Source organism: Dasypus novemcinctus, chromosome 13 (assembly GCF_030445035.2).
Source record: "Dasypus novemcinctus isolate mDasNov1 chromosome 13, mDasNov1.1.hap2, whole genome shotgun sequence".
In the NCBI taxonomy this organism is placed as follows: domain Eukaryota; kingdom Metazoa; phylum Chordata; class Mammalia; order Cingulata; family Dasypodidae; genus Dasypus; species Dasypus novemcinctus.
In genome coordinates, this window is record NC_080685.1 from 49,351,392 (window position 1) to 49,374,010 (window position 22,619).

At 38.0% G+C, this 22,619-nt stretch overlaps 1 protein-coding gene across 1 annotated transcript in view; it reads left to right on the top strand.

The window, feature by feature from the left end:
• The window catches only part of MROH9 (maestro heat like repeat family member 9), a 103,582-nt gene that overhangs the window by 19,314 nt on the left and 61,649 nt on the right, over window positions 1-22,619 (top strand). Inside the window, exon 2 of the mRNA XM_058310108.1 lies at window positions 311-390. Within this exon, the coding sequence (XP_058166091.1) occupies window positions 311-390 (80 nt within the window). The remainder of the gene's footprint in view (window positions 1-310; window positions 391-22,619) is intronic.

A 22,619-nucleotide genomic window follows, 5' to 3' on the forward strand; every position in this document is an offset into this window, starting at 1 on the left:
ACACTAAGTAGATTTCACATAAAGTTACAGTTTTGAATAGAAGAGCACCTAGTAAAGAGTACCTATAAAAGAAGTTTGTCTGGAAATGCTAATTAAAGCACAGTAGTTGGCTGTAAGAGATCACCATTTAAGCTAAGATGCCTTCCTGGGCTTAAACTATAATTTGTCTGGTCTCAACAATTCTATGAACTTGTGAGTTTACTTTCCAGTACAATTTGGTTCTCTTTCACATCTAGAAGAAAACTTCACATCTTCATATAAGCTTCAAAGGTCTATAATCATTGACTCTTCTGTTTCCTGGTACTTACAGGACCATATGTCTACCAGCCTGCTGGATGCATATTCAGGCCTGTTAAGTCATCAAGCCATGATCCTGGCCATGAACTCCAGGTAGGATAGGCTGTGATACTCTATTTATGAAATGAATATCTTAAAGAGGTAATAGAAAAATCATAAAAATTTTAAAATTATTCCATATTCCCCCTTCCAAATTAAGCAATAATTACATATTTCTTCCTCATGTTCCTTCCAATGTTCAGTATGGCATGGATAAGTAGTTTATTTAATTATTGCAGAATCATAATCATGTTACATATTCAATTTTCTATCCTACTTTATATTTTGTATTATGACTTAAGTTTTCCATTTTTCTAAATTATCATATTTTCATTCTAATGGTGGCAAAATAGTCCCCACAAGTGAAGTTTTCTAAATTATACTATATTTTGTCAATATTATAGTCATGTGCATAAAGTTATTTTATCTTCTTCTAAAATACTTCTTTGAAATACCCTTTTGTCTTAGTTTCCTAGAGCTGATGTAACAAAGTATCATAAATTGGATGACTTAAACAACAGAAGTTTATTATCTCATAGTTCTCATAGTTCATAGTCCAAAATCTGTAGGAAGAATCCTTCCACAACTCTTCCCAGCTTCTGGTGGTTTGCAGATAATCCTTGGACTTCAATCTTTGCTTTAGTTGTCACATGGTATTCTCCCCTATGTTTTTTCACATGATGTGCTCTCCTCTTGTGTCCAATTTCCTTTTCTTATAAGGACACAAATCATATTGGATTAAAGATGCACCCCACTCCAGTATGACTTGATTTTAACAACTAATTACATTTGCAATAACCTATTTCCAAACAAGCTCACATTCATAGGTGTGTGTGGTTAGGACATCAACATATATTTTGGGGGAATACAATTAACCCACAACAACTTCAAAGAATGAGATTAATGATTTAGATGATATGGCAGACAGGAAAAGGTACCATAGGGAAAGAAGCCTCATTCATTAACAGCTCAGAGCTGCAGCTTCTACCCTTCCCCTTCTATCAGCACATTCCTGGAGAACACAGAGGTCATAGAAGTCATGCTTCTGCCAGCTTCACCCATGGATAACCCAGCATTATGGACTCTTTCTTAGAACTTGCTGCTTAGTTGAAACTTCCTTACAATTTGCCACTTTCTAAAACTCTTTCTATCCTAATGGTCCTTCCTTTCCCCTCTGCTTCTCTTGTAAATTTTTTGCACTTTGAATCTAGCTTTGGCATCGGCTTTCTCTCAACCCAAACCAATGCACATGGGGTGAACCTTCTTAGAACTTGTAATAAATACTGTCAATTTGCTCTCCAGAAGAACAGCACAAATATTTCTACAAAGCCTAGTCACCCAGAAAATATACATATGTATGTAATTACAAGCCTTTCCTATTTATGTTGTTATTTTAATTCATGTTTTTTTAAATACAAGTAAGGATCAGTATATTCCGTATTTACGTATTTATGAAATTTCTCGTGGGAATTTTTTCATGTTCTTTGCCAGCTTATATAGGATTTTAGTGATGGATACTTTATAAACTTCTCAGGATAGTTTTATATTTACTTATAAATTTCTCTTCTCGGGACAGAGAGAGGAAGAACCCAAAACAACAAACTGTGTGTTACTAAACCTACCTGCCACTGGGAAAGACTCCTCTCCTCCAAACCCCAGATATTAAGCAGAGGTTAAACCCCTGGCTCATTGTTACTGATTGAGAAAGGAGCACACTCTTCCCCCCTGTCAACCTCCAGGGGGCTTTACTTCAGTGAATTTGACCTGTGGGACCCCTTGGATTCTCACTTTAGCCAGACCAAAACTAAGGAAAATCAAGAAAGATAAACCTCAGCGGAGAGATGTGCCAACCAGCGCCATCTGCTGGCCATTCTGGAAATTATATGGACAAAAACTGCCCTTGGGTCTCTCTGCTCTCTAACTTCTGGGAGAAAAATTGGTGCTCCATTAATGAGTCCCTGGCACTATTTTAATAACTTAACCTGGGCAGTTTTAAAGACTTAAGATAAATATCAAAGAATATCTGTGAAAAAAATAATAATAGGCAAGAGAGAGAAATTGAGCACCAGAGTAAATTCACCTACACCTTTAGATATGCTGACATCAGCAAAAATTATAAACTACTCTAGAAAATAGGGAGAGATGGTCCAGACAAAGGAACAAACCAAATATCCTGAAGAGCTTCAAGATTTAAGACAATTAATCAAAGATAATCACACAACTCTCCTAAATCAATTTATAGAATTGAAAGAAACTAACTAAAGAAACTGTGACTTAACAAAGGTTATTAATAAGATACTGGGTGGACATTAACAACAATTTGAAAGTTTACAGAGAAAAATAACAAACCTTATGGGAATGAGGGTGAGTTCAAAGTCTTCACAGACAAACAAAAACTGACAGAATGTTACCAAAAGTCCTGAATTACAAAAGATACTAAAGGGAGTGCTGCAGTCTGAAAGGAAAAAACAAAGGGAGATTTACAGAAGAGTTTATAAATGAAGATTATTAGAAAGGGTACTTTAAAGGGTAAAAAGATAGACCATAGTATGATATGACAATAGAAAGCCAGATGTCAAAATGGATGAAGTAATGCCTTTAAAGAAATAACATTGACTGTTAATGGCTTGAATTCCCCAATCCAGACATAGACTGATAGAATGGATTAAAAAATATGTCATTTATATGTTCTCTAAAAGAGATTCACCTCAGATGTAAGGACACAGGTTAAAAATGAAAGGTTGGAAAAAGATATTCCACACAAATAGAAAACAAAAAGAAGCTGGAGTAGTGATATTGATATTAGACAAAATAGATTTCAAAAGCAAAACTGTTATAAGGGATGAGGAAGGTCACTATATATTAATAAAAGGGACAATTCAGCCAAAAGAAATAACCATACTGAATATTTATGCACCTAACCTCAGTGTCCCAAGATACATGAGGCACACACTGGCAAAACTGAAGGGAGAAATAGATGCCTCTACAATAATAGTTGGAGACTTCAATATAACACTTTCAGTGTTGAATAGAACATCTGGGCAGAAAATAAATAATCAGAGAGCTTGAATAAAATGATAAATGAACTAGGCCTTACAGACATCTATAGAGCATTGCACCCCAAAACAGCAGTATATACATTCTTTTCAAGTACTCATGGATCCTTCTCAAAGATAAATCATATATTGGGTCACAAGATAAATCTCAATAAATTTTTTTTAAAGATCTATTTATTTATTTATTTATCTCCTCCTCACTATCCCCCCCCCCCCTGGTTGTCTGTTCTCTGTGTCTATTTGCTATGTCTTCTTTGTCTGCTTCTGTTGTTGTCAGTAGCACGGGAATCTGTGTTTCTTTTTGTTGCGTCATCTTGTTGTGTCAGCTCTCCGTGTGTGCAGCACCATTCCTGGGCAGGCTACACTTTCTTTTGCGCTGGACGGCTCTCCTTATGGGGTGCACTCCTTGCACATGGGGCTCCCCTACGCGGGGACATGCCTGTGTGGCACGGCACTCCTTGCGCACATCAGCACTGCACATGGGCCAGCTGCACACAGGTCAAGGAGGCCCAGGATTTGAACCATGGACCTCCCATGTGGTAGATGGACGCCCTAACCACTGGGGCATGTCTGCTTCCCTCAATAAATTTTAAAAGATTGAAATTATATAAAACACTTTCTTTGATCATAACAGAATGAAGCTGGAAATCAACAATGGATGGATAAAGAGAAAATTCATAAATATATGGAGCGGTAACAACACAATCTTAAATAATAAGTGGGTCAAAGAAGAAATTGCAAGAGAATTCAGCAAATATCTTGAGATGAATGAAAATGAAAACACAACTTATCAAAACCTATGGAATATCACAAGTGTTGAGAAGGAAATTTATTGCCCTCAATGCTTACCTTAAAAAAGAAGAAAGAGCTAAAATCAAAGACCTAACTGTATATCTAGAGGAACTAGAAAAGAACAGCAGACTAATCCCAAACCAAGCTGAAGGAAAGAAATAGTAAAGATCGGAGCAGAAATAATGAAATTGAGAACAATTAGAGAGAATCAACAATCCAAAAGTTGATCTTTGAGATCAAAAAAATAAACCCTTAGTTAGACTAACAAAGAAAAAAAGAGAGAAGATGCAAGTAAATAAAATCAAAAATGAGAGAAGGGACATTACCACTGACCCCAGAGAAATAAGAGAGATCATAACAGAATACAATGAACAACTGTATGCCAAAAAACTAGACAATATAGATGAGATGGACAAATTCCTAGAAACACATGAACCACCTATACTGACCCTACAAGAAATAGAAGACCTCAACAAACCAATCACAAGTGAAGAGATGGAAACAGTCATCAAAAGCCTCCCAAAGATGAAAAGTCCTGGACCAGATAGATTCAAGGTGAATTCTACCAATGATTCATAGACACGCTAATACCAATCTTGCTCAAGCTCTTCCAAAAAATTGAACGAGAAAGAATGTTAACTAACTCATTCTATGAAGCCAGCATCACCCTAATACCAAAAACAGATTAAGATACTCCAAAAAAAAAGAAAATTTCAGACCAATATCTCTAATGAATGTGGATGCAAAAGTCCTCAACAAAATACTTGCCAAAAGAATCCAAAAGCACATTAAAATAAGTATACAGCATGATCGAGTAGGTTTTATCCCAGGTATGCAATGGTGGTTCAACACAAGAAATCAATTAGTGTAATAAACCACATTGATAAACCAAAGAAGAAAAATCAAATGATCCTCTCAATTGATGAAGACAAGGCATTTGACAATATACAGCACACTTTCTTGGTAAAAATACTCCAAAAGATAGGAATAGAAGGAAGCTTTCTCAATATGATAACGTGCATATATGAAAAACCCACAGTTAGCATTGTACTCAATGGTGAGAGAATGAAAGCTTTCCAGCAGATATCAGGAAGAAGACAAGGATACCCATTGTCACCGTTGTTATTCAATATTGTGTTAGCTAGAGCAATTAGGCTAGATGAAGAATAAAAGGCACCCAAATAGGAAAAGAAGAAGTAAAACTTTCACTATTCACTGATGATATGATCCTATATCTAGAATCTCCTGAAAAATCCACAACAAGCTACTAGAACTAATAGATGAGTTCAGCAAAGTGGTGGGATACAAGATTAATATGCAAAAATCAATAATGTTTCTATACACTACTGATGCGCAATCTGAAGAAGAAATTTTAAAATTCCAGTTTATTAGCAACTAAAACAATCAAATATTTAAGAATAAACTTAACCAAGGACATCAAGAACTCTATTCAGAAAACTACAAAATATTGCTAAAAGATACAGAAGAAAGCATAAATAAATGGAAGAATATTCTGTGTTCATGAATAGGAAGGATAAAAATTAATGAGATATCAATTCCACCCAAATGATTTACAGATCCAATGCAATCCCAATAAATATCCCAACAGTCTTTTATGTAGAAATTGAAAAGCCAATAATCAAATTTATTCGCAAGGGTAAGGGACCCCAAATAGACAAAAAGTATCTTAAAAAAGAAGTACGAAGTTAGAGGACTCTCACTTCCTGATTTTAAAGCTTATTACTTAGCTACAGTGATAAAAACAGAATGATACTGACATAAGGAAACACAGATTGACCAAAAGAACTGAATTGAAACCCCAGAAATCAACCCTCACATCTACAGCCAAGTGATTTTTGACAAGGCGCTCAAGCCCTCCCAGCTGAACCAGAATAATCAATTCAACAAATGGTGCTGAGAGAACTGGATGGCCATATCCAAAAAAGAAAGAAATACCCCTATCTCATACCTTATACAAAGTTGACTCAAAATGGATCAAGGATCTAAATATAAAAACAACAGCCATAAAACTCCTGAAAGAAAATGTACAAAAACATCTTCAAGAATTTGTAGTAGGCGGTAGTTTCTTAAACCTTACATCCAAAGCACAAGCAACAAAAGAAAATTAGATAAATGAGACCCCTTCAAAATTCAAAACTTTTGCACCTCAAATAATTTTGTCAAGAGGGTGAAAGGGCAGCCAACTCAATGGGAGAAAATATTTGGCAATAACATATCTGATAAAGGTTTAATATCCATGATATCTAAGGAGATCATACAATTCAACAATGAAAAGACAAACCACCCAATAAAAAATGGGTAAAAGACTTGAAATGACAATTGTCCAAAGAAGAAATACAAATGGTGAAGAAACACATGAAAAAATGTTCAACATCACTAGTCATTAGGGAAATGCAAATCAAAACTACAACGAGATATCATTTCACACCTATTAGCCTGGACACTTTAAAAAAGTTGGAAAACTGCAAATGTTGGAGAGGATGTGGACAGACAGGAATGCTTATTCACTGTTGGCAGGAATGTAGAATGGTACAACCACTGTGGAGGACTGTTCGGCAGTTCCTAAGGAAGTTGAGTATAGACTTGCCATAAGACCCAGCAATGCTTTAGCTAGGTACATTCCCAGAAGAACAGAGAGCAGTGACACAAATAGATATCTGCACACCAATTTTCATAGCAGTGTTAGAAACAACCCAGGTGTCCATCAGCTGATGAATGAATAAACAAATTGTGGTATATACACATGATGGAATTTATTATGCAATGGTAAGAAGAATGAAGTCATGAAAATATGACAACACGGATGAACCTTGAGGACATTATGTTGACTAAAGCAGGCCAGACACAGAAGGATAAATACTGTATGATTGCATTGCTATGAATCAAATATATTATATGAAATATAAATATATGAAATATGAATGTGGTTAAAATTGCATCTATGAGACTGTTTTTTCTTTGAAGCTGAACAAACGTAGGTTAATACCAGAAAATATTTATATCAGAACAAAAAAAAAAAAAACAACATTATACTAAGTGAAGGAGACCAGACATAGAGTACTACATATTGTATGATTCACTTTACATAAAGTATAAATATAAATCAATTTATAAAGATGAAATGAGATTAGTAGTTATGTAGGGCTGGGGAAGGAGTGCTAAGGGCTGTGGAGTCTTTGTTTTTGGAGTAATGAAATTGTTCTAAAGTTTTTGAGCTGATGAATGTACAATATTGTGATTATACTAACAGTCAATTATTATATACTTTGGGTAGATCATATGGTATGTGAATATATCTCAATAAAACTGCTTAATAAACAAATAAATAATTGTGCAAGAATAGCCGGAAATAGCAGGTATGTTCAGCAGGAGAAAAAGAGATAGATTGAGAGGTGAGGAATTTTCCATTTTTTGTTTATTATTATTATTGAAATAATGAAAATGCTCTAATAATGATTGGAGTGATAGATGCATAATTATGATTAAACTAAATATCATTGATTGTATACTTTGGATGAATTGTATGTTTTATTCATATGTATCAATAGATATTTTATCTTGTTTAAAAAAATCTACAATGGCAGGAATGTACTTTTGGCAGATATGGCACATGAGGATTATTGGTGTGGGGCTCTGGTGTGGGGTGATATGTGGGTTAGAATGCACCTGGGGCATGCCTCTATGGAATATGTAAGTGTTCATCTTGTCATAGTGTGTTATCTCAGTGAGTGGAGACCCATATAATAAACAAGAAAGTATTAAATTTCCATCCTGGGAAGTCCTGCTATGCTCTCAATTGGAGGGACAAGAATTTCTCAAGAACATAGGCAGTGCCTAATAAAAGAAAACAGACCAATATGTCAAGCCCTCAATAATATTGCAAGTAACTATGAATCTTATTCTTCAAAAATTGAAACTTAGTAGTTACCATAGGTTCTGAGAGGAGGAGAGAAGAATAGAATAGATGGAACATAGGACATTAGAATTGTTCTGCATGATCTTGCAATACAGGCCATTTTAAATTTAGTAAAAACCTATTAAAGTGTATAGTACAAAATGTAAACCATAATGTAAATTATTGACCATGGTTAGTAGCAATTCTTCAATATTTGTATATCAATTGCAGCAAATGTACCATCCACATGTAAAATGTAATTAAAAGGAGAGAGTAGAAAGGGGCAAGGGCATTGGTTACATGAGAATCTCCTATATTTTCTACATAGAAACCTATGTAACCTAAAGCTTCTTTGAAGATAAAATGAAAAAAAAATAAAACACTGGGGGAACTTAGGGAAGAAATTGTCTCTGTACATTCAAGATAACAGATCTTACAGTGATGAAAGACTATAAAAATTTTTATTTCCAAATTTTTATTTATTTTTTAATTATTATTATTTTATTTTATTACTAATTTTTTGTTATTTTACTATGTTTTTGGAGAGGTTTTGGATCTCTGTGGCAGGGGAGGATCACTGGTATGGGGTATTGGTGATAGGGGGATGTATGCGGAGGGGTGCACCTGTGGCAATGCCTCTAAGGCATATGAATATGTTCAAGTGTTCACGGGGCATTGTCTTGGTGGGAGGAGACCCACATAATAACCAAAAAATATTGAATTCCCATCCTGGGAAGTACAGCTACACTCTCTAATAGAATGACAAGAATCACCCAATTACGTAGGCAGTGCCTAGTAAAGGAAGACAGATCATTATGCACAGGCCCTTGATATTGATGATTGTACTTATGAACTATTTCCTGTGAAATTGAAACTTAGCCTAGTATTATTTATTGCCTAAAAGTTACCTCACGAAAGCCTCCTCGTTGCTCAAACGTGGCCTCTCTCTAAGCCAAACTCAGCATATAAACACATTACCTTCCCCCAGCATAGGGCATGACTCCCAGGAATGAACCTCCCTGGCACCAAGGGATTATTACCAAGGGCCAACTAGCAATGCATCTGGAAAAAGGCCTTGATCAAAAGAGGGAAATATTAAATGTAAATGAGTTTTTATGGCTAAGAGATTTCAAAGTGAGTTGGAAGGTCATTCCTGTGGTTACACTTAATGCACATCTCAGGATCTCACAGACTGCCACAGTAAACAGTGCTTCAAACATTGGGGCTCCTGAGGGCTCTAGAGACATCTAGACTTTATAAGCAGGGGGGATGAGCTCAGGAATTTGGCACCCTGTCAGTTGTTCTAACTTTGGAATTCATGCTCTCCAGTGTAACAGGGCTAGACTCATTTATAGCTTCCCTGCACATGACTCTTCTTGAACCTATAATTAGCACTATGCTTGTTAGTTATATGTCCCAGAGACATAAATCTTTGATCTGCTCACGTGCTGATTGAGCCCTGAATCTCAGCAGAGTTGCAACACTTACTTTCCAGCTCACTGAACTCACCCAGGACAACTAACAAGGAGATGACAATGGACAATATCCATCCCAAGGAACAGAGAGCATCTGCAACTGCAAGCAAGATAGTTCCATCCATCTGTTCCATGGGATCTAAGCTCCCTCTCAAATATAAACAGAGTGGACATCACCATCTGCACATCCTCAAGATTGGGGAATGAACAATGTACTAAAGTAAACTTCTTATTATTGCATTATAGACTTATTCTTTTAGTAATGGAAGAACTTTTATCATTGATATAAAGGCAGTGACCACCAGAGGTTCTGAAGGGAAGGAAAGGGAAGAATAGGTATAACATGGGGGCATTTTGGGACATTGGAATTGTCCTGCATGACATTGCAATGATGCATACAGACCATTATACATTTTGCCACAACAAAAAATTGTGCGGCAGAGTGTAAACTATAATGTAAACAATAGTCCGCAGTTAGTAGCAATGCTTCACTATGTGTTCATCAATTGTAACAAATGTACCAAACTAATGAAAGATGTTGTTAATGTGGGAAAGTGTGGGAGGGAACAGGAGTGGGGCACATGGGAATCCCCTATATTTTTTATATAAAGTTTATGTAATCTAAAACTTCATTTTAAAAAAATCCACAGAACTGCATTACATACACAGTGAATGCTAAGTTAAACCATGGACTATAGTCAATAGTACAATTACAGCAATGTTTCATCATCAATTGTAACAAATACTCTAAACCAATGCAAGATGTTAATAATAGGGTGAGATATGGGAATCCTGTAATTTATGCATGACTGTTCTGTAAACCCATAACTTCTCTAAAAAAATGAATAAAGAGCAGGATCACACAATAATAAAGGTAATGTTAAACATTACAGACAGAGGGAGCAAGATGGCAGCTGAGTGAACATCCCTGTTAGGGTGTTCTGCAGGGAATCGGCTGGGCGGCGTTGGAGACTCTTTGGGACCGGATTGTTTCGGGATTTTTGCTGGTCCGGAGGTATCTGGACATTGATTTGGAGGGAAGGTAACAGAGAGGATCCGTCTGTGAAATATACACGGAGATCCCAGCTACCTGTAGAGGATTCCCTCCTTGGGTAGGCGGAGACGAGGCATCTAGCCCCGCTCGGTGGGGCTGAGCCAGGCCGGGCCGCAGCGGCGGATGCCGGAGCCGAGCAGGGCTGCGCCGGCAGCGAGCGGGGCCAGGCGGGGCCGAGCCGGGCCGAGCCGGGCCGCGGCGGAGTGCGGAGCAGGGCGGGGCCGGTTCAGGCCGCGGCGGCAGGTGGTGGACGCCGGAGCCAGGCCTGGGCCGCTGTAGCGAGCGGAGCCGGGCGTAGCCGGGCCAGGCCGTGGCGGCGTACGGAGCCGGGCGGGGCCGGTGCTGGCCGCGGCGGCGAGAGGCGGACGCGGGAGCTGGGCAGGGCCGCTGTAGCGAGCGGAGCCAGGTGGAGCCGGGTCAGGCCGCGGCGACGTAGGGAGCTGGGCGGGGCCGGTCCAGGCAGCGGCGGCGAGAGGCGGATGCTGGAACTGGACCGGGCCGCTGTAGCAAGCGGAGCCAGGCGGAGCCGGGTCAGGCCGCGGCGGCGTACGGAGCCGGGCGGGGCCGGTCCAGGCCGCAGCGGCAGGAGGTGGATGCGGGAGCCGGCTGGGCCGCTGTAGCGAGCGGAGCCGGGCGGAGCCAGGCCAGGCCGCGGCGGCGTAAGGAGCCGGGCAGAGCCGGTCCAGGCCTCCGCGGCGGGCAGCGGCGGGCGGAGCTGGGCCTGCGGAGGGGTTTCTGTTCTTTGTGTTTTTTGTTTTTTGTTTTTTGTTTTAATTTATTTTACTTAATTTTTTTTTTTTTTTTTTTTTTGAGCATCTGCAGTACTGGGGAGTTCGTGGGCCCTGGGCGGCCTATTGGGGGTTTGTGGGAAGGGAGGTGCCTGCAGACCCATTTGGGCAGACAGACGGGGGGTTTTAGGGCAAAGCGGGGAGAAGTTGTTGTTTTAGATAGTGTTGCAATTGTGACACGTGTATACCTGTATCTCTCTTCCCCCTATCTGTTCCCCACCGTTTGCCCATCCGCTTTTTCTTTCTTCCTTTCTTCTTGTCTTTCTTTTTTTCTTTATTATAATTAGTTTTTTTTTTTCGGTTTTCTCTTTCCCTCTTGTCCCTCATCTTCCACTTATTTTATTTTAATTCAAGTATACAATAGGTGATACAGGGAACACCTCACATTTGCTGGGTTTTCCCATCCTCCACTGCCTCATTTCTGTGTGAACTGATTTAGGCTACCTACACTATCCCCCTTCCCCTGCATCTTGATATCCACTATCATCTACTGTCTCTCCTATATTCCACCCCCCACCTCCCGTTCTTTGATCCACAAAGTGTCTAACTCTTAATTTCTAATACCTTTGTTCTGTTTTCTGTCTGTTATCCACTCTTGAAACTATTACCTTTCTTTTCTTTTTCCCTCTCTCATGAAAACAATAGCTTTGTAGTTCATACCATATTCCTCCCATATTCAGTCATCTACTTCATAAAAGGTACTTTACCTACAGCTATAACTCTATATAAATCTAACCTCCATTCTCCCAGATCTCATATTCTTGCTTTGTTAACATACATCACCAATACTACTTTACACTTTTCCCTTGCTTACACAATTGCCTTTCCCCAACACTAATACTTTCCTCTAAAGTGAACTTAACCAACAACAAGTAACTAGAATAAGAAGAAAAAAGTGACAAAGAGAAGATATAACACCTATGCAAAAATAACAACTAATTAACCTCCAAGAGCAGACAAAGAAGCTAAGGAACTGATTAAATTCGTCAAAATAAAGAGATGACCAGAAAGCAACAAAAATCTACAAACCAAACCAATAATCAGGAAAACATGGCTGAATCCAATCAACAAACCAATAATCACGAAGGGGAGCAAAACTTGGCACAAGCAATGAAAGATCTCAGAACATTTATCACCGACAAATTTGATGCAGTAATGAAAGAGGTTAACAACATGAAGACATCACTTGGAGGAGAAATTGCAGACATACGCAAAAACATAACAGATATGATGGGAATGAACACCACAGTTCAAGAAATCAAAAATACACTTGCAGCAAATATCAGCAGACTAGAAGAGACAGAGCAGAGAATTAGTGATGTGGAAGACAGTACATCAGAAATCAAACAGATAGTAGAAGGGGTCAATAAGAAGATAGAAAAAAATCCAATTAGGATTTAGGGACCTGAATGACAATGCAAAACGCTCAAACATACGTATTATAGGCATTCCAGAAGGTGAAGAGAAGGGAAAGGGGTCAGAAGGAGTGTTGCAGGAAATAATGGCTGAAAACTTCCCAAATCTACTGAAAGAGACAGATGTACATATCCAAGAAGCACAGCGCACTCCACAAGTCATAAACCCCAACAGGCCCACCCCAAGACATATACTTGTCAAATTATCCAATGCTCAAGACAAAGAGAAAATCCTAAAAGCAGCAAGAGAAAAGAAAACCATCACATACAAGGGAAGCTCAATTAGATTAAGTGCTGATTTCTCTTCTGAAACCATGGAGGCAAGAAGACAGTGGTATGATATAGTCAAGGTACTAAAGGAAAAAAATTTCCAACCAAGAATACTCTATCCAGCTAAACTAGCATTCAAACATGATGGAGAGTTCAAAATATTCGCAGACAAACAGAAACTGAAAGAGTATACCAACAAGAAACCTCCCCTTCAAGAAATTCTAAAGGGAGTTCTGCAGGAAGAAAGGAAAAAACAGGAAAGGCAAAGTTGGAGGAGAGTATAAGACCAACAACAACAACAAAAAAGACAAAAAAAAATATACAAACAAAATATGACAAACACAAATCCAATCAAAATATGGCTAACACAAATAATTCCATGATAGTAATAACACTGAATGTCAACGGATTAAACTCACCTATCAAAAGATTCAGACTGGGACATTGGATAAGGAAATATGACCCATCCATATGCTGTCTACAAGAGACACATCTTAGACCCAGAGACGCATGGAGATTGAAAGTGAATGGCTGGAAAACAATCATACAAGCTAACAATAACCAAAAAAAGGCAGGAGTAGCTATATTAATATCAGACAAAATAGACTTTAAATGTGAAACAATTGTGAGAGACAAAGAAAGATACTACATTTTAGTAAAAGGGAAAATCTGTCAAGAAGATCGAACAATCATAAATATCTATGCCCCTAACAAGGGTGCCTCTAAATACGTCAGGCAAACGCTGGAAAAACTAAGTGAAAGAATAGATACATCTACAATTATAGTGGGGGATTTTAATACACCACTATCAACTCTGGACAGAACATCTCAAAAGAGAATCACCAAAGAAACAAAACATCTGAATAGTATATTAGAGGAGCTGGATCTAATAGACATATATAGATCGATACACCCAAACACAGCAGGATATACATTTTTCTCAAGCGCACATGGATCATTCTCCAAGATAGATCATATGCTAGGCCACAAAGAAAGGCTGAATGAATTCAGAAAGATTGAAATCATACAAAACATTATCTCTGACCACAGTGGAGTCAAGCTGGAGATTTGCAAGGGACAGAAGCCCAGATTTCACACCACGATTTGGAAATTAAACAGCACACTCTTAGAAAAACAGTGGGTCAAAGAGGAAATCTCAAAAGAAATCAATGACTACCTTGAAACAAATGATAATGATAACACAACATACCAAAATTTATGGGATGCAGCAAAAGCAGTACTAAGAGGGAAGTTTATAGCCATAAATTCATATATCAAAAAAGAAGAAAGAGCAAAAATTGAAGAACTAACTGCACATTTGAAGGAATTAGAAAAACAACAACAAAGTAACCCAACAGGAAGAAGAAGGAAGGAAATAACAAAGATAAGAGCAGAACTAAATGAAATAGAAAATAAGAAAGCACTTGAACAGATAAACAAGACCAAGAGCTTGTTCTTTGAGAAGATTAACAAAATTGACAAACCTTTAGCAACACTAACAAAGAAAAAAAGAGAGAAGATGCAAATACACAAAATAAGAAATGAGAAAGGCGATATCACTACTGACCCCACAGAAATAAAGACTATCATAAGAGGATATTTTGAAAAACTATATTCCAACAAAAATGACAATCTAGAGGAAATGGACAAATTCCTAGAAACACATAAGCAGCCCATATTGACAAAAGAAGAAATTGATGATCTTAACAAACCAATCACAAGCAGAGAGATAGAATCAGTTATTAAAAATCTCCCAACTAAGAAGAGCCCAGGGCCAGATGGCTTCACAGGTGAATTCTACAAAACATTCCGGAAAGAACTGACACCAATCCTGCTGAAACTATTCCAAAACATCGAAACAGATAGAACATTACCCAACTCCTTCTATGATGCCAACATTACCCTAGTACCAAAGCCAAACAAAGACATCACAAGAAAGGAAAATTACAGACCAATTTCTCTAATGAACCTAGACGCAAAAATACTTAACAAAATACTTGCTAATCGTATTCAACAACACATTAAACGTATTATACACCACGACCAAGTGGGATTCATCACAGGTATGCAAGGATGGTTCAACATAAGAAAATCAATCAATGTAATACACCATATAAACAGATTGAAGGAAAAAAATCACATGATTATATCTATTGATGCAGAAAAAGCATTTGACAAACTACAGCACCCTTTCTTGATAAAAACACTCCAAAAGATTGGAATACAAGGGAATTTTTTGAACATGATAAAGAGTATATATGAAAAACCTAAAGCCAATATTGTTTACAATGGAGAAATCCTAGACTCCTTCCCTCTAAACTCAGGAACAAGACAAGGATGCCCACTGTCTCCGCTCCTATTTAACATTGTCTTAGAAGTACTTGCTCGAGCACTGAGGCAAGAACCAGAAATAAAAGGCATTCAAATTGGAAAGGAAGAAGTCAAAATTTCATTATTTGCAGATGACATGATCCTATACATAGAAAACCCTGAGAGATCTACAACGAAGATTCTAGAACTCATAAATGAGTTTAGTAAAGTCGCAGGTTATAAGATCAATGCGCAAAAATCAGTAGCATTTCTGTACACCAATAATGAGCAAGATCAGGAGGAAATCAAGAAACAAATACCATTCACAATAGTAAATAAAAAAATCAAATACTTAGGAATAAATTTAACTAAAGAGGTAAAGAACTTATACACCGAGAACTATACAAGATTGTTCAAGGAAATCAAAGAAGACCTAAATAAATGGAAGACTATCCCTTGTTCATGAATAGGAAGACTGAACATTATTAAGATGTCTATCCTACCAAAACTGATCTACACATTCAATGCAATCCCAATAAAAATCAACGCAGCCTTCTTTAAGGAACTAGAAAAACTAACTATGAAATTTATTTGGAAAGGAAAGAGACCCCGAATAGCCAAAGACATACTGAAAAAGAAAAACAAAATTGGAGGAATCACACTACCTGACTTCAAAACATACTACAAAGCTACGGTGGTGAAAACAGCATGGTATTGGCATAAGGAGAGACACATAGACCAATGGAATCGAATTGAAAGCTCTGATATAGAACCTCACATATACAACCACATAATATTCAATAAAGCCACCAAACCCTCTCAACTGGGAGAGAGTGGCCTATTCAACAAATGGTGTCTGGAGAACTGGATAGCCATATGTAGAAGAATGAAAGAGGATTACCATCTCACACCTTATACAAAGATCAACTCAAGATGGATCAAAGACCTAAATATAAGAACCAAGACCATAAAAACCTTAGAAAGCAGTGTAGGGAAACATCTACAGGACCTTGTAATAGGAAATGGATTTATGAATATCTCACCAAAAGCACGAGCAGCAAAAGAATTAATAGATAAATGGGACTTCCTCAAAATTAAAGCCTTCTGCACCTCAAAGGAGTTTGTCAAGAAAGTAAAAAGGGAGCCCACACAGTGGGAGAAAATATTTGGCAATCATATATCTGATAAGAAACTTATAACTTGCATATATAAAGAACTCCTATTTCTTGAAAATAAAAAGATAAACAACCCATTTGAAAAATGGGAAAAAGACTTAAACAGACACTTCTCCGAAGAAGAAATACAAATGGCAAGAAAGCACATGAAAAAATGTTCCAAATCTCTAGCTATCAGGGAAATGCAAATCAAAACTACAATGAGATACCATCTTACACCCATAAGATTGGCAGCTATGTAAAAAACAGAAGAATACAAGTGCTGGAGAGGATGTGAAGGAAGGGGAACACTCATCCACTGCTGGTGGGAATGCAGAAGGATCCAACCGTTCTGGAGGACAGTATGGCGGTTTCTCAAAAAACTAGCCATAGATTTGCCATATGACCCAGCAATACCACTGCTGGGTATATACCCAGCAGAACTGAAAACAAGGACACAAACCGATATATGTACACCAATGTTCATAGCAGCATTGTTCACTATTGCCAAAAGTTGGAATCAACCCAAATGCCCATCAACAGACGAGTGGATCAATAAAATGTGGTATATACACACAATGGAATACTACTCGGCTGTAAGAACAAACACACTACAAACACATGTGATAACATGGATGAATCTTGAGAACCTTATGTTGAGTGAAGCAACCCAGACATTGAAGGACAAATACTACATGACCTCAATGATATGAAATAAACAAGCTGCCCTAGATAGCAAGAGACTGAACGATAGGCTTACAGGAAATCAGAGGGTGGAGGAAGGATATGAGCCGATGTCTGCAGGGGTGGAATTTAAGACGAGATGGTGGTAAGTATGAACACAAAGAAGAGATAAAAGGGGGGCAAGGGGTTGCCTTTGGTTGGGGCTTTGCGGGTTTGAGGGTGGCTGGGGAGGGACGGATGGGTAACGTTGCCCAAAAGTGGGGGGAGTGAGGGGTAGCATACGAACACAGGAGAGGGTCAGGTGTTGGTGGAGAGTAAAATGCCGAGAAAATCATATCAAAATATAATAAAGAGGGTTACCTGTTTAGAATGCTTGGAGGGGAGGGTCTGATGCAGGACGGGCTCCTGGGGAATGTCTAAATGCTCATTCTGCCAGAGTGGGTGACACCATGGGGTATAAACCCAAGTAGTGAGAGTGGGGGTGGACCCACATCCTGGGGAGGACTAATGCCATCAAATAGAGGGAACTGTATCCCTCGAGAGAAAGGGTGGCTCCCAGGGCATTGGGGCAGTTGAGCAAGTTAGGCCCTGAACACTATTCCATTTATCTCTGGAAGTGGCTCCTCAGGAAACGAAGGTTGGCTGTCACTGTGGGCACCAAGGTGGAAGGGAAAATGGACGTTAAATGTGTGGAACCAAAGTAAATAGGGGTAAGAGAGGAGTTTCTTGAGAGTACACAAGGATGAATATAAAACATGTAATATTACACCATAACATATAGGAGATGACAGACTGATAATGTAAACCATAATGTAAAACATAGGATAACTAAAAATGTAAAGAACTGTGTATCCTAAAGTATGCACCACAATGTAAGCACAGATGTCACCTTGTTAGAAAGCTAATGTCTCAGACTCTGTACATCACTTTAAGTAAATATGATATGAATAGGGCGTAAGAGTATCACTGTGGAAGGGAAAAGGTTTTCTGGGGGATGTGTGGGAGTGCTGTATATTATATATATACATTGCTGTGGTCTAGGACTCCTGTGAAGAAAAGCTGAATAATTAGGGGGGGGGGGAAAGAAAAAGATAGGATGTGGAATTTTTTCAAGTCAACATTCTTTATCTAAGTTCTTTATCTAACTTTATCCAAGTTCTTTATCTATCCTTTAAACCCATCGCTATATGCCATTCCCTAGTAAGGGACCATGACATTATATTGGGCTTCAAATTTCGGGGAGTTCTGGATCACAGAGTGTTTCAACAATGGCAATGGAGGGATACTGGTATGGGATACCAATGACAGGTTATATATGGCTGACAGGGAGCTGTACAGAACATATGTCCAGGGTGCATGGTAATGTATGGATATACTCATAGTGGCAACAATTAAAAACCACAGTAGGGGGGGTACTGGGTTCCTGGCCAGTGGTGCTCTGTCGTGGTCCCTAGGGGAGCAGCGACAGTCTCCCAGGTACAGCGGCGGGGACTGGGAGGGAGTGAGGGTTCAACAGTGAGCCCCTGATGCTAATGACTATGCTTGTGAGCTGATAAACCTAAAATAAGAACAAGGCCTAGAGCAACATTGTGCCTGGGAATTCCCTCCTGTCAGCCTTCATGTTACTCAAATGTGGCCAGTCTCGAAGCCAAACTCAGCATGTAAATGCAATGCCTTCTCCCCAGCGTGGGACATGACACCCGGGGATGAGCCTCCCTGGCAACGAGGGACCACTATCAACTACCAACTGATGATGCAACTGGAAAATGACCTTATACGGAAGGTTCAATGCGGATCAGCAGAATATCCATGTCTACATAAAATACCATGACTTTAAAATGCTGTTTGACCTAAAGTAAGGGGGAAATGGAAAGGAGAAATGAGTTTATATGGCTACGAGTTTCTAAAAAAGAGTCTGGAGGCTGGCAGAAGGATTGCCCTCATGCACAACTGAGCAGAGTCAGAGAGACAGATAAAGCAGATACAACCCCCAGATATTGGTTCCTGTGAGGGCCAAAGAGACCCATGGGAGTTATGGTCATGGCCGATGGGGTTAACTACCAGGGCAGATGGCCCCTCTTTGGAAATGGTGTTTATGTGTGATGAATCTGGACTCAGATGGGATCTCCCTTCATAAGACTTTCATGCTAATGTGCTGGAGGTGCAGTTAATGTTGGGGTGTAAGATATATTTAGGGGATTTGAATCTCTGGACTGACAATGTGATAGCCAGGTCCTGAGCCTCAACAGACTCCAGCACCTACAATCTGATTTATTGGACTTACCACACTCAGCTAAGATGGAGGTGAAGAAGGACAACCACCACACCATGGAGCCTAGAGTGATTACAACTGAAAGTGGGAGGATTGCATCCAACATCCATGTGGAATCTGAGCCTCCTCTTGACATAGAGGTGCAATGGACACAACCAATCCGATGTCCACATAGAAGAGGTGGCATTGGATTGGGAAAAGTGGACATGGTGGCTGATGGGTATGGGGAAAGGCAGGAAGAGATGAGAGGTGGAGGCGTCTTTGGGACATGGAGCTGCCCTGGATGGTGCTTCAGAGGCAATCACCGGACACTGTAAATCCTCACAGGGCCCACTGGATGGAATGGAGGAGAGTATGGGCCATGATGTGGACCATTGACTATGAGGTGCAGTGGTGCCCAAAGATGTACTTACCAAATCCAATGGATGTGTCATGATGATGGGAACGAGTGTTGTTGGGGGGGGGGGGGGGGCTGAATGGGACCTCACATATATATTCTTAATGTAATATTATTACAAAGTCAATAAAAAAAAACACACATTACAATAAACAAAATGAAACAAAAAATTCTCTTCTCATAAATCTTCATTGTTAGAACTGATATTATATATTCATAGCTATTTATTTAATATTTTTTCTTTATTAGAGAAGTTGTGAGTTTACACAGGATATTCATTCATAAAATATAGGATTCCCATATACCATCTTATTATTAACAACATGCATTAGTGTAGATCATTTGTCACAACTTATGAAAGTGTATTTTTATAACTGTACTATTAACTACCATGGCTCAACTTAGAGTTCATGTTTGTATAATGAATTTTTAAAAACTTTTTTCCTGTTACCTCATATGTACAGCCTGACATTGCTCCTTTTAGCCACATTCATATATATATATGTCAGTGCTGTTAATTATGTTCACAATGTTGGGTTGCCATCACCACCATCTGTTACCTAAACATTTCCATCATTCCAAATACGAACCGTATATATTTGAAGTCTTAACTTCCTATTCCCTATTGCCACATTGTCCCCTGATAACCTATTCTGGATTCTGACTTATGACTTTGCTTATTCTAATCATTTCAAATCAGTGAGATCATATAATATTTGTTCTTTCCTTTGTGTCTGGCTCCATGAGCCCAGCTTCTTAGGATTTCAGTTGTAGGCTGGCTTAGGGCTCATCTCTCTTCCAGAGGCTTTTGCTATTTGAGCCTTCTCCTTTCTGTCACATGGCAGGACAGAAATGATCAAGTTCTCTCCTCTTCTGTGTCTATGGAGCTCTCTCTCTTCCTGTGTGCCTTCCTGAGTGAGAGTCCATTTATATATTCAGGCCACCAAGGGAGCAAAGACTCAGCCCTCCTGATGTGGTTGAATCAAAGCCCTAATCTTTTATCAAGTAAACTTAAAACTTCTGAATTTAATACAATCAAAGGGTATCACACCCAGAGGAACAGACCAGTTTACAAATAAAATTTTTCTCTTTTTGGGAGATTCATAAATAATATCAAACTGCCACAGATATTGTACTAAAGTTTGTCAAACTAAATGGGGGAAAATATTTGGGGAAAAGTGGATAAAGTGTACATGGGATCTCTCTGTATTATATCTTACAACTGCAATTATCTCAATAAAATATTTAATTTAAAAGCATTCTAAGGTTGCATTCTGGCCTAACATGAATTACTGGCATACTAAATTAGTGCCACAATGAAAACATTTGGCTTGGACATTTGTATAGATATAGTCATCTATTTGCTATTCCCTTATAAGAATATTTCTCTAGAATTTTTACTCTATTTCATTGATTTAGAATTTTATTGTGGTGACAATTTAGTGTTGTGTAATAGGTTTTATTTTCTGATTGAGTTATATCTTCCTCATTTTCTTGAGCTTTTTCATTAGAATAGTCCATGATATTCCTTTCCATTTATTTTTCCAAATAAAATGCAAGTGCATTTTGTCAACTTCTGGTGAAAATGTTCCAAAATTTTAATTGTGGTTTCATTATTTGTAAAATAATTTGTGAATAATTGACATAGTAATCTTTCCATTTGTAAAAATGATAAAGCTATCCAATTAGTCAAGTTCTGTTTTATATCTCTCTTGAAATATTGAAGCATTTTTAATATAGATCTTGTACATTCTTAGACTAATTTCTTAGATAGATTGTATTTCTGGTTATGCTTTACCTTATTTTTTTGGAAAGCAATTACTCATATACTGGAAAGCAATGAGATTTGGGGTGGGGGGAAGGTGGTATATTTTTCCTGTATTTAGTTGAACTTACTAAATGTTTTCATTAGATGATGTCTTAGAAATATAAGAAAACTTAAAGCAATATTTTAAAATATGGAAATTGAAGCCTTATGTTGTTCCTGTTTTTAATAAGAATATTTACCTTATTTCTCCATTAACAAATGTTACTTTACATTTTTTTCTTAGAAATTGATGCTGAGATTTTTCAGTACTTCTCCAGGATTCATTAAATGACTATTTTTATTATTTAATATACTAATAAGTATATATCCATTAATAATTTTGGAGGTATTAGGCCATCCTTATATTTCAATGATAAATCATATTTGGTTGTGTTATGGTGTTCTGTTATTTTCCTAAATTGTTGTTCTAGAAAATTTAGGTAAACTTTATGCTCATAAGTGAAATGGGTTAATATTTTAAAAATTGGCCTTCCTTGTAATTCAATACAAACCAGATGTCTGAATTTCATTCTTTGAAAATTTTTCTAAATTTATAAATTCATTTATTTTTCTATTTTTGGAGGTGCTTTTTTTTTTGTAATTTTAATGAGTTGACAATGATTGTTTTGTCCATTCCTTTCCAATACTACCTTTCTTATGTAGCTTGCCTTGTTGAATTAAGTAGAATTTACAAAATACTACTAAACAGAAAGAGAATAGTTGACAAGCATGAAGATTCAGGAGTAAGATAGACTGAACACCAGATTCATCCTTCCCAGGTTTTGTGATTTTGATTCCCTGTCCATAAACTGGGAGTAATATAGAACTTACCTCCTGATATTGTTGGGAAGATGTATTGAGAAACTAATGCATGTAACACATGTAAAACACCT